This window comes from Danio aesculapii, chromosome 18, assembly GCF_903798145.1.
Source record: "Danio aesculapii chromosome 18, fDanAes4.1, whole genome shotgun sequence".
Taxonomy (NCBI): Eukaryota; Metazoa; Chordata; class Actinopteri; order Cypriniformes; family Danionidae; genus Danio; species Danio aesculapii.
The window spans coordinates 19,856,920-19,872,333 of NC_079452.1; the positions used below are offsets into that span (position 1 = coordinate 19,856,920).

At 37.1% G+C, this 15,414-nt stretch overlaps 1 protein-coding gene across 6 annotated transcripts in view; it reads right to left on the reverse strand.

Annotated features, from left to right (window-relative positions):
* kirrel3b (kirre like nephrin family adhesion molecule 3b) overlaps nt 1-1,956 on the reverse strand; it is a 347,355-nt gene extending 345,399 nt beyond the window's left edge. For all 6 annotated transcript variants that reach the window (XM_056478234.1, XM_056478232.1, XM_056478230.1 and 3 more), the window contains exon 1: nt 1,626-1,956. In XM_056478234.1, the coding sequence (XP_056334209.1) occupies nt 1,626-1,668 (43 nt within the window). In that variant the 5' untranslated portion in view covers nt 1,669-1,956. The remainder of the gene's footprint in view (nt 1-1,625) is intronic.
* Between the last annotated feature and the right edge of the window lie 13,458 nt (nt 1,957-15,414).

Below are 15,414 nucleotides of genomic sequence, written 5' to 3' on the forward strand. Positions count from 1 at the left end.
ACCCCAAACTTATCCCTAACCCTACCCACATCCCACCTCAAGAGAACAAGAAGTGTTCTGCAAGACATTATGAACACAGTATGTTGTATTTATGTTTGATGCAAGAATATACACAGTAAAAAAGATCCTGTTTGCCCGAATCAACATAACCATATGAGTCCACTGAATTTATATTACATCAAACTGACTTAAAACAGCTTGCATAGCTTAAAAAATTAAGTTAGAACATGATTAACTTAGTTTAATAAGTTACAATGAACTAAAAACATATGCTGTCATGACTAATTGATCATATATTTGTGTTTACAGTGTAGTAGTATAAAATGGGATCCTTTATTTGGTTCTTATTTATAAGATATTGGCTGTTTATTAACACTCATAAAGCACAATCTTATCGTACATCCCTAATACCTAAACCCTACTACTTCCTAGCAAGTTACTAGTTTATTAACCTAAACCTCTTAGTAAATGGTTTGTTATACCATCAAATAAACAATCCACAATGAGAGAAAAATGCTGGCTATTTGCTGGACACACGGCTAATAGTTTATTAACCTAAACCTCTTAGTAAATGGTTTGTTATACCATCAAATAAACAATCCACAATGAGAGAAAAATGCTGGCTATTTGCTGGACACACGGCTAACTGTAAAACTAGATCATAAAGCTGACAGCCTCTCGGGGCATGATCTACTAAACAAGAAACGGAGCGCCTCATACTTTACTCCCACTGTCACCCTCAAAGTAGTCTCACACTCTTTCCCTGAGAGCATCGGTCCGGGTTTACGTGCGTGTGAAGTTATATATTAGCGCCATGGGTTACGCGAACACGCTGCTCTTTCAATCAGATCCTGTGCGAGGGATACGGCATTTGCAACGATTTAATGAGTGTCGGAGCGAGGAAACAAGTTGAGTGATAAGCAGGTCATTAAGTTCTGCTCGGCTTTGATTTGCGTGTGCTGTGTGATAACCGTGAAGGGGGGAAAAAGACACTTTGAGGGATGTAGAGACAGCTTAGGAAGTGTTGAAGCGCTGTTGCGTAGGACGATTCAATTAAAGGACTTTGAGTCCGACAGACTCCAAACAAAGCAGCTAGTTCTGGTCCACGAGGGGCTTCAAATAAAGTCCCCGAGCTTTCTGAATTTATTTGAACTTCCTTTTCTAGGTCACCGGTCAATGTAGAGGAAGACAATCAACTCAATGTGTTTAGCTCCGGAGAGTCGCTGCCTTTCCTCTTTCAGCAGCATATATACAAGCGGACGTCTTTTGAGGGTCTCCGCGGTAGTCTCCGATTCATTTCAATTGTTTTTTTTTTTTTCAAAGGCAACCACCTGGCGGCAAGCAGCGGAAACATCCGATCCTGTTTACAATCTCTGTCTAAGAATAACCTCGTGTTGCGTTCACTCAATGCACATCCTTCGGTCAAGAGCCTGACCTCACAACCAACCCAGCTCCTGGGGTTCCCGATTTGGCAGACCTACAAGATGCCATGCGGCAACTTCAAACTCCTGGACACAAACTCACGGTTTCACAGCCGAAACCCCTCCAACTCTCAGAGATTCCAAGCTTGCAGACAGACACAGGACACAACACGGCAGAATCGAAGAAGAGACCAAGCTGCTTACCGTGAACTGTCAGCCACAAGCTCAGAAAGACCTCCAGGATCATCTTGACTTGCTGAGGTGGTGACCTCTCGGGCACCAAAGAGAGAAGACAAGAAGGGAAAGTTCACGCACCACCGACCTACGGCTCTTGCTCCTATTGTCAGTCCTCCGATGTGCCCTTTTAATGAAGACCTGCTGTCTGTCAATCTCTTTCTTCTAGGTTTCCTCGCCCGGTCTCTCTCAGTGCTGTGTGATGGTAATCTGTTGTGTTGTCCTACTGTGACTGGAGTGACTCTGATGTGTGTGCAGACGCTCTCATGAACTCAGAGTACTCGTGCGCTCGCTCACTCACTCGCTCGCTCTCACACACTGCTCTTCCATTCTCCGGCTCATAGAGTCAGTCTCTCTCTCTCTTTCTCTCACTCCTCCCACCCCTCCCTCCTCTTCTCTGGCTGGTTCTCTCAGTGGAGGAGCAGGGGAAGGCGGAGGATGGCTGCTCATAAGGCCCGCCCACCTGATCAAGTGGAGCAGAGATGCTGAAACAAGAGGATGCCAATGAGAGCGAAACGTTTGGGAGCTGGGGAAAGAAAGAAAGAAAGACTGTTCATATATACTACATATAAAAAACAGCTTCCTCCTGATTTGGAATACTGTAATACTGTCCAGGAATACTGTAAAATTTGCACTGTAAATTAACAATTACAATTGTGCTGTAAACTATAACAAAAAATTGCCAGTAATACTGTAAAACAATGGTCCTCAACGACCAGTATCAATTGTTACCAGGCTGCACAAGAAATCATTAACTATTTCCTTTTTATTTATTATCTGAGTCTGAATGATAATATATTTAGAAAAATAATTTATTTAGAAAAATTACTGTATTTTCTTGCTTACATCTTGGTCACATGAGCGCCCAAATTTAACCTACAAGCAGGAAAAGCAGTAAGAAACTTCTTTGGAAAGTTTCTTTGTTAAGGGGAAAAGGCCCGGTGAAGGACCTGCGAACTGCCAAGGACTGGGTCCGCAATCCATTTGTCAACGAATCAGATGAATCCAGCATGTCTGTGCAAGATCAACTGCTGGAGATCGCAAATGATGTTCGCACCCAGTTGAATGAATGCTGGGAGCTCACTGCAAGTGAGCTGACAAGGACTGATCGATCAGCTTCATACTTTGTATGGAATATACAGATTTTGGTAGACTAATTATCTCAGACAAGCACACACCCAAACACTGCAGTGCTTTGTAATTTTCTCCAGAAATAAAACTTGTATCAGAGTGACAGCAATGTTTTGTCAGCTTGTCATCCTCTGAGAAAACGGTTGATGGTGGCCTAACAACCTACAAACTCCCACCCCCCGGTCCGTGGCAAAATTGTCAAGCGTTGACTGGTTCGCTGTGATAAAAAGGTTGAGGACAACTGCTGTAAAAAATGCCATTTATACTTTAAAAATAGCCAGTAATACTGTAAAATTTACCAACACACTGTAAATGAATAATTACAATTAATAATTGTTAATTGTGTGGGGATTTATGCTCTAGGGGTCGGAATACACCTTATATGCAAATGTGCTGCATAGTAACTAACTTCATGGAATGTGGATTGCGTAAGCAGATTGATTAAGTACTTGTAAGTTATTATAGACACTGTAAAAAATACTCTAAGAGTTACAGTATTACTGGCAGTTTTGGTTTGCAGTATTACTGTAAAACAGTGGTTCTCAATCACCAGGCCACTTGTGATCAATTGTTATTGGGCTGCAATGAAATTAATAACTACTTCAGTTTTATTTATTATCTGAGTCTGAACCATCTTTTAATTAGAAAATCTTTAATTTTGAAAAATTACCGTATTTCGGTCTGGGTTGCTTGAGCGCCCAAATTTAACCCACAAGCAGGGAAAAGAGTAAGAAACTTCTTTGGAAAGTTACTTTGTTAAGGGGAAAAGGCCCAGTGAAGGACCTGCAGACTGCCAAGGACTGGATCCACAATACATTTGTCAACAAATCAGATGAATCCAGAATGTCTGTGCAAGATCAACTGCTGGAGATCGCAAATGATGTTCGCATATCTTATCTTTTCTGGAGTTCGCGCAAGTTCGTTATTTTCAATGGTGGTGCACGGCATGGAGCGCTTGCGCCTTCCAAAAGCACCCAGTTGAATGAATGCTGGGAGCTCACTGCGAGTGAGCTGACAAGGACTGATCGATCAGCTTCATACTTTGTATGGAATATACAGATTTTGGTAGACTAATTATCTCAGACAAACACACACCCAAACACTGCAGTGTTTTTGTAATTTTCTCCAAAATAAAACTTGTATCAGAGTGACAGCAATGTTTTGTCAGCTTGTCATCCTCTGAGAAAACGGTTGATGGTGGCCTAGCAACCTACGAATCCAGACTCCCCGGTCTGTGGCAAAATTGTCAAGCGTTGACCGGTTCGCTGTTATAAAATGGTTGAGGCCCACTGCCAGTAATAATGTAAAATTTACACATGCACTGTAAATGAATATTTACAATTAATAATTGTTAATTGTGTGGGGGTTTATGCTGTAAAGGTCGGAATACACCTCATATGCAAAAGTGCTGCATAGTAACTAACTTCATGGAATGTGGATTGCATAAGCAGATTGATTAAGTACTTGTAAGTTATAATATATGTTGTAAAAATTGCTGTAAAATTTACAGTATTATTAGCAATTGTTGTCAGTGTGTTGCTTGGTAGTTGCTAACTGTCATCAGTGGTTGAGCATTGCTTGGTCACTGGTATGGGATCAAGTATATAAGTGTTAAACAAATCAAGGAATCAAGACTTCAAAGGACAGCATACTTGCAACACATTGAGAATCTTAATTACACAAGAGGACGAGGGCTTCGGTTTTCAACAATGATAACTAATGTGTTCACTCACAGAATCACACACTGCTGCTTTTTATGTAACACATTTACTGTTAGGAATTATGATACTGCTTGGTTTGTTAGTTCGTTGAGCAGCTGGATTGCTTTCTCACATCAACCGAACGACTACAAAATTAGTTTTCAGTCAAGCCCCCCCCCTAAAAAAAATCTTATTAATTTCAAAAGTCTCAATACATTACATTTTTTACATTGCAGAACATTACAATTATGCAAAAAACAACAACAAAATCTTATTCAGCTGATCAAAGATTAAAGTTTGTTTCAAAACAAGTCCTACAAACCAGCTTAGTCTAAATGCATGTAGAACTTTTTATCTAGAAGGTTACCAGGATAATACTTACGAGTATCATTGAAACACCAACTAAAACCCATCTTTCCTGTGATCACCTAAACGCCTATAAAAATGTTTTCTGTCCCTGCATTGGCACCACATAACAACCTCAAAACATTACACATTTCTGTGTCTACCTCACACAGGTGAGTGGGCTTGACAAACCACCAGTAGAAAACATAACTTTTAATCTCTCTGAAACTTTAACCAACTCCTGCACTTGTTTAGCACCAGACACTTTCTTACAATCACTCCATATCTATAAAAAAAAATGTTGTGCATTTATTTATTAAGTGTGCCTAACGCAGGTGAGTGGGCTTGACAAACCACCTGTAGAAACACTCTTCTCTCTATATTCACCAGACACTTTACTTAAACTTCTTACTCTAGCACTTCATTCTCTGCTTACTACAGTTCCAACCCAGGCTCATTATTGAAACGTACCCCTATATACATTTCTGTAGAGCACCAAATATGTCCTAGGAGCTACGTTTTTTATTTATTTACTTTTTTTCAGCTTTTGTTTTTACGAATCCACCAGAGGCAGCGGTGTACGCTTTTTCAGATCTCAAATTTCTCTCGCGAGTGCCATTCGCACCTGCTGTTCTCACTCAAATCCACCAGAGGCCACTGTCGACTGACTGACTGAATGGTAGCCTCCCTCTTCCCTAAACCCAACTGGTATTGTTTTCAAAAGCACAGATTGACCCATCACCCGCTTCCCTAAACCCAACTGATAGTGTTTTCAAAAGCACCAACTGATCCATCACCCCTTCCCTAAACCCAACCGATAGTGTTTTCAAAAGCAATCCAGAAAAAGAAAAGCCCTCGCGGCCGTCTGATTTTTACCACATTCTGACCCTTTTATTTACTTTATTTTTTGTATTTTGTTTTACCTGCTTTCTGGAACTGTTCAATGCCAGACTCGAACCCCATCAACACAGTCAACTTTTCTCTGCGTCTTAAGTCTGCCTTTGTTCCTGGCGAGTTACTGGGCAAACTAGTAGCAGCGGAAAATCCATCCACTCTGAGGTAATCGGTCAAGTAGTAGCACGAAAGAAACAGAAGCCGTCTGCGGAATCATACTGCCCTATAGCATTCGTTTTAAAGATGAAATGCAGCTATACGTAGCTCTGGCTACATAATTTGCGCTCTCCAGAAACATATACAGGTGTACATTTTCACAATGAGCCTGGGTTGAATATTTGTATAGTTAGCACTTCTTGTGTGTATTGCCTCTTCTTGTTGAATCGCAGAACGCCTCCTCACCTGTAAGTCGCATTGGACAAAAGCATCTGTTAAATGACTAAACGTAAATGTAATAATAGGCATGTCATGATTTTGCCAAGTACTATGCAATCCTGGATTAACATCTATGTTGATTCTGGAACATCATTTTTGTTGGAAAATGTAATCCATACCTATTCCTACCCTTAAACCCAACCATAACTGTAAATTACTCCCAAATCAGAGGGGAATAATAGTTGGAGAACAATCATGTAGAAGAGTACAAACCTAACCGTAAGCCTAAACTTATCACAAACTGTAAATGTATCACTTAAATCTGATTGGCTGATTGAAATGTTGTTCCAGGATCAACATAGATGTTAATAGATGTTAATCCAGGAACATGTCCTTTCTGTGAAATCATGTTGGCAGTAATGATAGCATGGCTTTCACATGAAAATATCCCCAACCACATTTTCCACAGCATTTCAGTTGTGATTTTTAACAGTACACAATATGCCATGGTTCAAAAAGTGAACCATGGTTCAAAACCCTGTGAGATGATTCAAAAAGTGAACCATGGTTCAAAAACCCTGTAAGATGGTTCAAAAAGTGAACCATGGTTCAAAAACCCTGTATGAGGGTAAAAAAGTCGACCCTCATACAGTATCTGTATAATGTCATTGTATGAAAATATGGCTTATGTACGTCACTCTATAGATGCAAAGATACTCTAAATATTTAATTAGACCATTACCAGACAGCTACAATGAAAAGCACCCATTAAACTGTGCTGTGATTGGTTGCTTCGCATGTCAGATGAGCATGCAAAGGTTGAGCAAACTTGCCAAGTCAAAAGTCTGTCTGCGGGACTCTCAAACAACCCGGAGCTGGATCCTCATTAGCTCTCTTTTCCAAATGAGTAAAGCAGAGTTCAGACTCATCATTTAATGCCCCCCTAATGTAGAAGTTGTTAATCTGACTAATGCATGGGCTTGCTAACAAGACTGTTTCACACACTAAATATTGCATGATGCATTTCCTTTTTACTTCCTCTCCTCGCTTCTCTCACATAGAAAAGAAGACCTGATGCATTTATTCAATAAAACTAGAAATAAAAATGAAAAACAAACCAACATACAGTAGTTTATGTCTTAATTATTTAGCGGAAATAACATTATTATGTAGAAGCCGCAATATAGAAAAAAGTATGTGTGTTTAGTCAATTGTAAAAGTGTTTTTTCCAACACAACCTCACGGCAATACGTAACTTTTTGATTTAATGGCTAATTTGTACAATCTAATTCGTACAATTTAGTACGATTTGCTCATCCCCCAATGACGGTTGGGTTTAGGGGTGGGGTTAGGTGCCACGCCTCCTTTTTAAAATCGTACAATTTCGTACGAATGAACTCGTACGAATTCATACGAATTAGCCACTAAACTGACAATACTTTTTCTCGTGAGATCAGGTTGGTATTTTCCCTATCCATTTAAAATTATCACCAACAAATTTCTTAACATCACTGCATCATCACAGCACATAATGATAATAATAATTAAAGAATACATATATTAACAAGGTTTACGGTGATCTAAGGTTTTGCAAAAAGGTACCTGAAATCCTAGGACCTACATACTCAAGGGAAGGAGTCCAGATCTGATAAAAAAATAAATAAATTTACCCCTTGACCAGTGGGTGATATATTCCAATGACATAAGATCAAATATTACTTCATGCCATTCTGATACTGCCGGTGGTTTGTCAGATATCCATTTAAGAAATATACTCTTACGGGCAGCATAAGTAGTTAAACAGCTTCCGGTTTGTTGCACTCTTCAAATTATTGTCAGCAACACCTAACAAAAAATTAAGTTGAAGACACATCTTGTATTGAATATGAAACTTAATCTACAACAAATCTGTACCCAATAGCCTTTAATGTATATATATGATTCCAAACACAATGTATAAATCACCTTCTTCAACTTTGAACTTTAAACAAAATGGAGAATCATATGAATTCAAGGTATGTCTACGTGATGAGGTAATTTGGAGACGATGCAGAAGTTTAGTTCTATTACAAATTGATATATATCGTCTGCATCGATTGAGAGTTTCTGCCAAACATCTAGAGATGCCTCATGATTAACTTTTTTCCTATCAACAAAGCTTCATAACAAAGCTTTATTAGGGATTTCGATTTATCATCTTTTCTACAACTTTCCTTTTGATGTGCTTATAAAATATGGAACTAGTACAGTTGATATGTCCATCATTTAGTTGTAATAATATTATATTGATTTAATACTTTATTTATTGATTGATTTATTGATTGATTGATTGATTTAAATATATTGGGATGCATATTTTCCATTAGAACATCCAAAACAATGTGTAATTGACTAAATAAGCAAATAATAATTTATGACTTTTATCTGTTGAGAATGAATGAGGAGCTTATGTAGAGTAGTTATGTGTTAACTATTTAGCAGTAATAATATAGAATAATTTTGTAGAAGCCACAATATGAAAAAAGAAGATAAAGTATTTGTGTTTAGCCAATTATAAGTGTTCTTTTTATTAATTTTTTGCCTAACCTTTAAAAATGAGAAGTAATTTTAACAATTTTCCTTTCGGTGTACTCATAAAATATGGAAAGCAATGAAATAGAAATAGAAAAAAAGAGTCAAAAAGTTTGCCAACATACAGTAGTTTGTGTCAGTTTTAATGGTAATATTATTATATTGATTAATTGATTAATTAAAATATATTGTTAGTCTGAAGCTGCATTCACAATACACTTTTTGCCCCATAGACTTATATGCATGTGAAAGTGACAGACTGGAAATGAAAGTTTCGCAGTTCGCGGCATTGTAAAGTTCAAGCTTGGTGCATCACACAACTCCGTGAGACCAATAGAAGATTAAAACAGGACCTCTCTGTACAGAAATTTAAAATATGGACCAATCGCTTACTTGTTTAATGTCTAATCATCTTGTTTAATCCCGTCCTTTTTCACAGCGCATTACCACAGAATTTTGCAAGCACAATGTGTGACCGTGGCAAAATTTCACTATGCACTTAGATGCATATTTTTCATTTGAACATCCAAAACAGTGTGTGATTGGCATATAATTTATGACCTTTAACTATTGACAATTTGTGAGGAGCTTATGCAAGTTTTTAAAACAGCAAAAGCAATAAAACTTTAGAAAAAAATGGTCATAAAATAGCCAACATACAGTAGTTTACATGTGAATTATTTAGCTTTATCAATAATATTAGAGGTAGCTGTAATATTCAGTTTTTAAAACAGCAGCAGCAATTAAACTAGAATGGTCAGAAAATAGCCAATATATAGTAGTTTACATGTGAATTATTAAGCGGTATCAATAATATTATTTTGTAGAATCCAGAATATGAAAAAATAAATAAAAATAAGAAGCGTGCAATAAAAAAAGTGTGATAGCAATTTTGTTCCCCTATTCTTTAATAAATTATCATTTCTTTCAGCAACTTTCCTCTTGGTGTACTCATAAAATATGGATGGGAATGAAATAAAACTAGAATAAAATTAGAAAAAACTGTGAGAAAATAGCCAACATACTGTAGATTGTGTCAATTATTTAATGGTATTAATATTATATTGATTGATTGATTGATTGATTGATTGATTGATTGATTGATTATTGTTAGTCTTAGTTAGTCACTTAGCTTTAAATAAAGGTGTTTAGGGTTCATATTTTTCATTTGAACATCCAAAACAAAGTATGATTGACTAAAATGGTAAATAATAATTTATGACTTTTATCTGTTGAGAATTTATGAGGAGCTTATGCAATTTAAAACAGTTTTTAAAACAGCAGCAGCAATTAAATTAGAATGGTCAGAAAATAGCGTGTGAATTATTTAGCGGTAACAATAATATTATTTTGTAAAAGGGTTACACCGCTACTTTTTACAAGATGTGCCATGAGATTTTTTAAAAGACCACAGAAAGTCAGGACCTTTGTTTAACGTCTCATCTGAAACACTGTGCTCACTGGCAGTATAGCTTCTTCTTTACTTTACTGGGGCATCAGGACTCACACAGACTGCAAGTTGAGCGCCCCCATGCTGTCCTCACTAACACTATTTCCAACAGCAACCTAGTTTTCCCAAGTGGTCTATGGTTTTTAAAACAGCAGCAGCAATTAAACTAGAATTTCTTACCATTTTTATGTTTGTTTTTATCTCTCTTATAATTGTTTCTTTTATTCCTGTTTATGTAAAGCACTTTGAATTGCCACTGTGTATGAAATGTGCTATATAAATAAACTAATAATAAAAAAATAGAATGGTCAGAAAATAGCCAACATACAGTAGTTTACATGTGAATTATTTAGCGGTATCAATAATATTAGAGGTAGCTGTAATATTCAGTTTTTAAAACAGCAGCAGCAATTAAACTACAATGGTCAGAAAATAGCCAACATACAGTAGTTTACGTGTTAATTATTTAGCGGTAATAATATTACTTTGTAGAATCCAGAATATAAAAAAAAAAAAAAAACTAAGAAGCGTGCAATAAAAAAAGTGTGATAGCAATTTTGTTCCCCTATTCTTTAATAAATTATCATTTCTTTCAACAACTTTCCTCTTGGTGTACTCATAAAATATGGATGGCAATGAAATAAAACTAGAATAAAACTAGAAAAAACTGTGAGAAAATAGCCAACATACTGTAGATTGTGTCAATTATTTAATGGTAATAATATTATATTGATTGATAGATTGATTGATTGATTGAGTATTGTTAGTCTTAGTTAGTCACTTAGCTTTAAATAAAGGTGTTTAGGGTTCATATTTTTCATTTTAACATCCAAAACAAAGTATGATTGACTAAAATGGTAAATAATAATTTATGACTTTTATCTGTTGAGAATTTATGAGGAGCTTATGCAATTTTATATTTTTTAAAACAGCAGCAGCAATTAAATTAGAATGGTCAGAAAATACAATGTGAATTATTTAGCGGTAACAATAATATTATTTTGTAAAAGGGTTACACCGCTACTCTTTACAAGGTAATCCATGAGATTTTTTAAAAGACCACAGAAAGTCAGGACCTTTGTTTAACGTCTCATCTGAAACACTGTGCTCACTGGCAGTATAGCTTCCTCTTTACTTTACTGGGGCATTAGGACTCACACAGACGCCCCCCATCGCTGTCCTCACTAACACTATTTCCAACAGCAACCTAGTTTTCCCATGTGGTCTATGGTTTTTAAAACAATGGCAGCAATTAAACTAGATGGGTCAGAAAATAACCAACATACACTAGCTTTTGTGTGAATTATTTAGCGTGTAATAATATAATTTTGTGGAAGCCACAATATGAAAAAGTGTGTGTGTGTGTGTTTAGCCAATTATAAAAGTGTTTTTATTTCTTATGCTTTAAAAATGATCATTTTTTTCTACAATTTTTGTTTTTGGTGTACTCAGAACATATGGAAGGCATTGAAAGCTGGCAATTAAGCAAACGACACGCTCTGTGTGAAGTTGAAAGTTTATTTAGTAAGGTCTACTTCAGTTTTAAGCCTTAAGATCTTGTTAGCTTTAGCAATCAATGCTTATATTTCAGCGGGTTTTAAACCCGAAAATGCCCATGGATCGCTTCATCCGACTGAAGCATAAAAGCCAAGGATCAATATTGCATGAGAACACTTTTAATCACCTGATTTCATGTTGATAATTCCTCTCCTCTCAAGTCTTTCAGTGCAATTTGAAATAAACTATAGCAAGAATGGTGTCTAACTACATGTTCTACTATCTATATAGCTATGTTTTTATTTATCATGCGTGACTGTGTGGGCTGAAGGTCAGTATCGATGCTTCCTTTCACAGCCTCTGGTCATCTGCAGCATGTATATAATGTGGCATAGAAAAGCAACCTTTTACAAACTGCTAAATAGATAGCAGGAGTAGCATGGACATCTTTTAGAAGCTAACATTAACATCCGCCTCAGGTTATGGGATTACAAGTGGACACTACTAAATAGAGCTGTTATCCAATCACTCAAACCGCATTCAGGGATCGTCAGGAATGGATGTGACCGTATTGCATTTGCAGTGTTAACAGTAATGCATCCTGATGTGTCCTGGGCAGTGTCCCAGGACCACCTACTCACCTGCCAATCATCCAGTTAGTGGAAAATAATGTCAACCTTTTGGACAGTCAAATTCATATTTAAAACAGTAACCACCTATGATCAGAAAACAAATGGATTGGTTGGTTGGTCGGTTGATTGGTTGATTGGTTGGTTTGTCGGTTGGTTGGTTCTTTGGTTGGTTCATACATTGTTTGCTCGGTTGGTTGATTGGTTTGGTTGATTGATTTGGTTGGTTGGTTGGTTGGTCAGTTGGTTGGTTGTTTGGTTGGTTAGTCGGTTGGTTGGTTGATTGGTTGATTGGTTGGTTTGTCGGTTGGTTGGTTCTTTGGTTGGTTCATACATTGTTTGCTCGGTTGGTTGATTGGTTTGGTTGATTGATTTGGTTGGTTGGTTGGTTGGTCAGTTGGTTGTTTGTTTGGTTGGTTAGTCGGTTGGTTGGTCGGTTGGTTGGTTGATTGGTCGGTTGTTTGGTTGATTGGTTGACTGGTTGCTTGGTTTATTGATTGATTGGTTGGTTGGTTGGTTAGTTGATTGATTTGTTGATTGGTTGGTTGGTTGGTTGGTTGGTCGGTTGGTTGGTTGGTTGATTTGGTTGGTTAGTTGATTGGTTTGTTGATTGGTTGGTTGGTTGGTCGATTTGTTGGTTGGTTGGTTGATTTGGTTGGTCGGTTGGTTGATTGGTTGGTTGGTTGGTTGGTTGATTTATTCATTCGTTAGTTGGTTGGTTGATTTGTTCATTCGTAAGTTGGTTGGTTGGTTGGTTGGTTGATTGTTTGGTTGGTTGGTTGGTTGATTTATTCATTCGTTAGTTGGTTGGTTGATTCGTTCATTCGTTAGTTGGTTGGTTGATTGGTTGGTTGGTTCGTTCATTTGCTGGTTGGTTGGTTCATTTACCTGTAAATATGTTGTTTAGGACATCAAAATCATTGCGTGATTGGCTACATAGGCAAATGTTACAAATTATGGCTTTTTATCTGTTGATGTTGTATTTTTGACAACTATATTGAACTGTAAAAGTGTTTGTTTTTTTTTGCTAATTCGCGGTTGTGAATTGCATTATGGGATGTGGATCTCTGCTCTATTGACTTTTGACTATTGATATGTATACAGACAGGTTGATCTATGGTGCTATATGACACAACCGTACATCACATCACAGCATATCCCATAACATATCATTCCCCCATTCTTTTAGATATGACTTTGTATTGGTTACGTAGTTCCAGCATTTCTATATACATGTTGATCTATGGTGCTATATGATACAATCAAATTATTACACAACTGATATAAAAAAATACTAAGATAATATATTCAAACTAGTCATCATTTTGCCCAGTCTTTGCATTCTCCTTGCATTGTCCTGTCACCTTTACACATTTGATACACAAAAAAGCTAAAACCTGAAATCCAATAACAACCCATGAAACTTGTTATGCAATGCAGTCAAAGCTAAAAACACTCAGTTTCTTTACCTATTGAAATTCCAGCAGCCACATAAATGTGCCAAAAAGAAATATACAAGCTCTAAATGTGGAGTTGCTTAAAACCAAAAGCCTAGCGCGAGAGATTGATCTCAATGTTAGCTGAAGTGTTTTCACATGGGGAAGGAAAGGCAATCAATCTCATTTATGCTGAACTTTCTCACGCCTTCATCTCAACGCTTACATTGTTCGCTCTCTCTACACTCACTGACTTAATGACTGAGAGCTGCAAAGTGACCTTTTGAAACCTACACCCTTAAAAATTACCTGGAACAAAGTAAGGATCAATCTATAAAAGAGAAAAGAGAGAGAGAGAGAGAGAGGCAAGGAAAAGGAAAGTGTAATTCTGAACAGATGAAGTGAACTACCCAGAGGTGTCAGTCAGAGAAATACCATAATATAAATGTTGAACTTGTTTATTGCAGATAAACATGTCCGGGTGACGCAAAACTAATAATAAATGTGGATTCCAGATCTTCTGGAGAACCGTGAAGAGTACGAGAAATAGATTGAAGGCCTGGTTTGTGGCTGCTGTATACCTGACGGTCCAAATAGTAATGCTGTCTTTCTATTAGATGTTAAATGAAGCAAAGCCTGTTGTGGAATCTTCCACACCAGAAGGAAAGATTTAAATATGACTGACAGGCCAGTCTCACATTGAGGCAAATAAAAAGTGACATGTCTGTTTATGTGGCTCGAGCCTGCATATCCACATTGTACTGCAGTGCGATATAAGTCAAATCCAGTGTGTGTGTTTACTGAGGTGATTTCTGATTCACACTTTGCAAAATGTAGTAAATATCATAGATTATACATGATACAACATTTCTTACTAACCCTTTATTTTGCAGCCTTCTTCTTGCATGTTAATTTAGTAAACATTGCATAAATTGAACCCTACATTAAGCACATGATGTCAATTAATTTTACTCACTTAATAAATAATGATGACACCCAAAAAAACAACACATTGGAATTACGTGTAACAAAGTTTTAATACTATATTTTGGTAGATTGTTAGCATAAATTAAGTTAGTAATACCCTGCTAGCATTTTAACATAACATATTTCATTTATGTATTTATTACCCTACTGAAAAAACAGCTTAAACCAGCCTAGGCTGGTTGGCTGGTTTTAGTTGGTTGACCAGGCTGGTTTTAGAGAGGTTTTGGCCACTTCCAGGCTGGTTTCTAGCCATTTCCAGTCTGGTCTTAGCTGGTCAGGCTGAAAAAAGACCAGCTAAAACAAGCTAAAACCAACTTGACCAGCCTGGTTTTAGCTGGATGTAGCTGGATTTGGCTGGGCTCCCAGCCTGGCTAGGCTGGTCAAGCTGGTTTTAGCTGGTCATCTCCCAGCCTCACCAGCTAAGACCAGGCTAGAAATGGCTGGAAACCAGCCTGGAAGTGGCCAAAACCCCTCTAAAACCAGCCTGGTCAACCAGCTAAAACTAGCCAACCAGCCTAGGCTGGTTTAAGCTGTTTTTTTTCAGTAGGATATGCAGCTAGCCTGTTTTATTAACATGTTTCTAGCATGGTTTATGAGACTCCAAACATTGCTGGCATCTTTTAAAATATCATTAGCATGGTTTAGCATACTTATCACACTACTGTGATGCATTTGAGTGAAGTGTTTGTATGTTTATTGGTTTATTTAGCATATTGCTATAACATGCTTTAACGTGAATTCAAA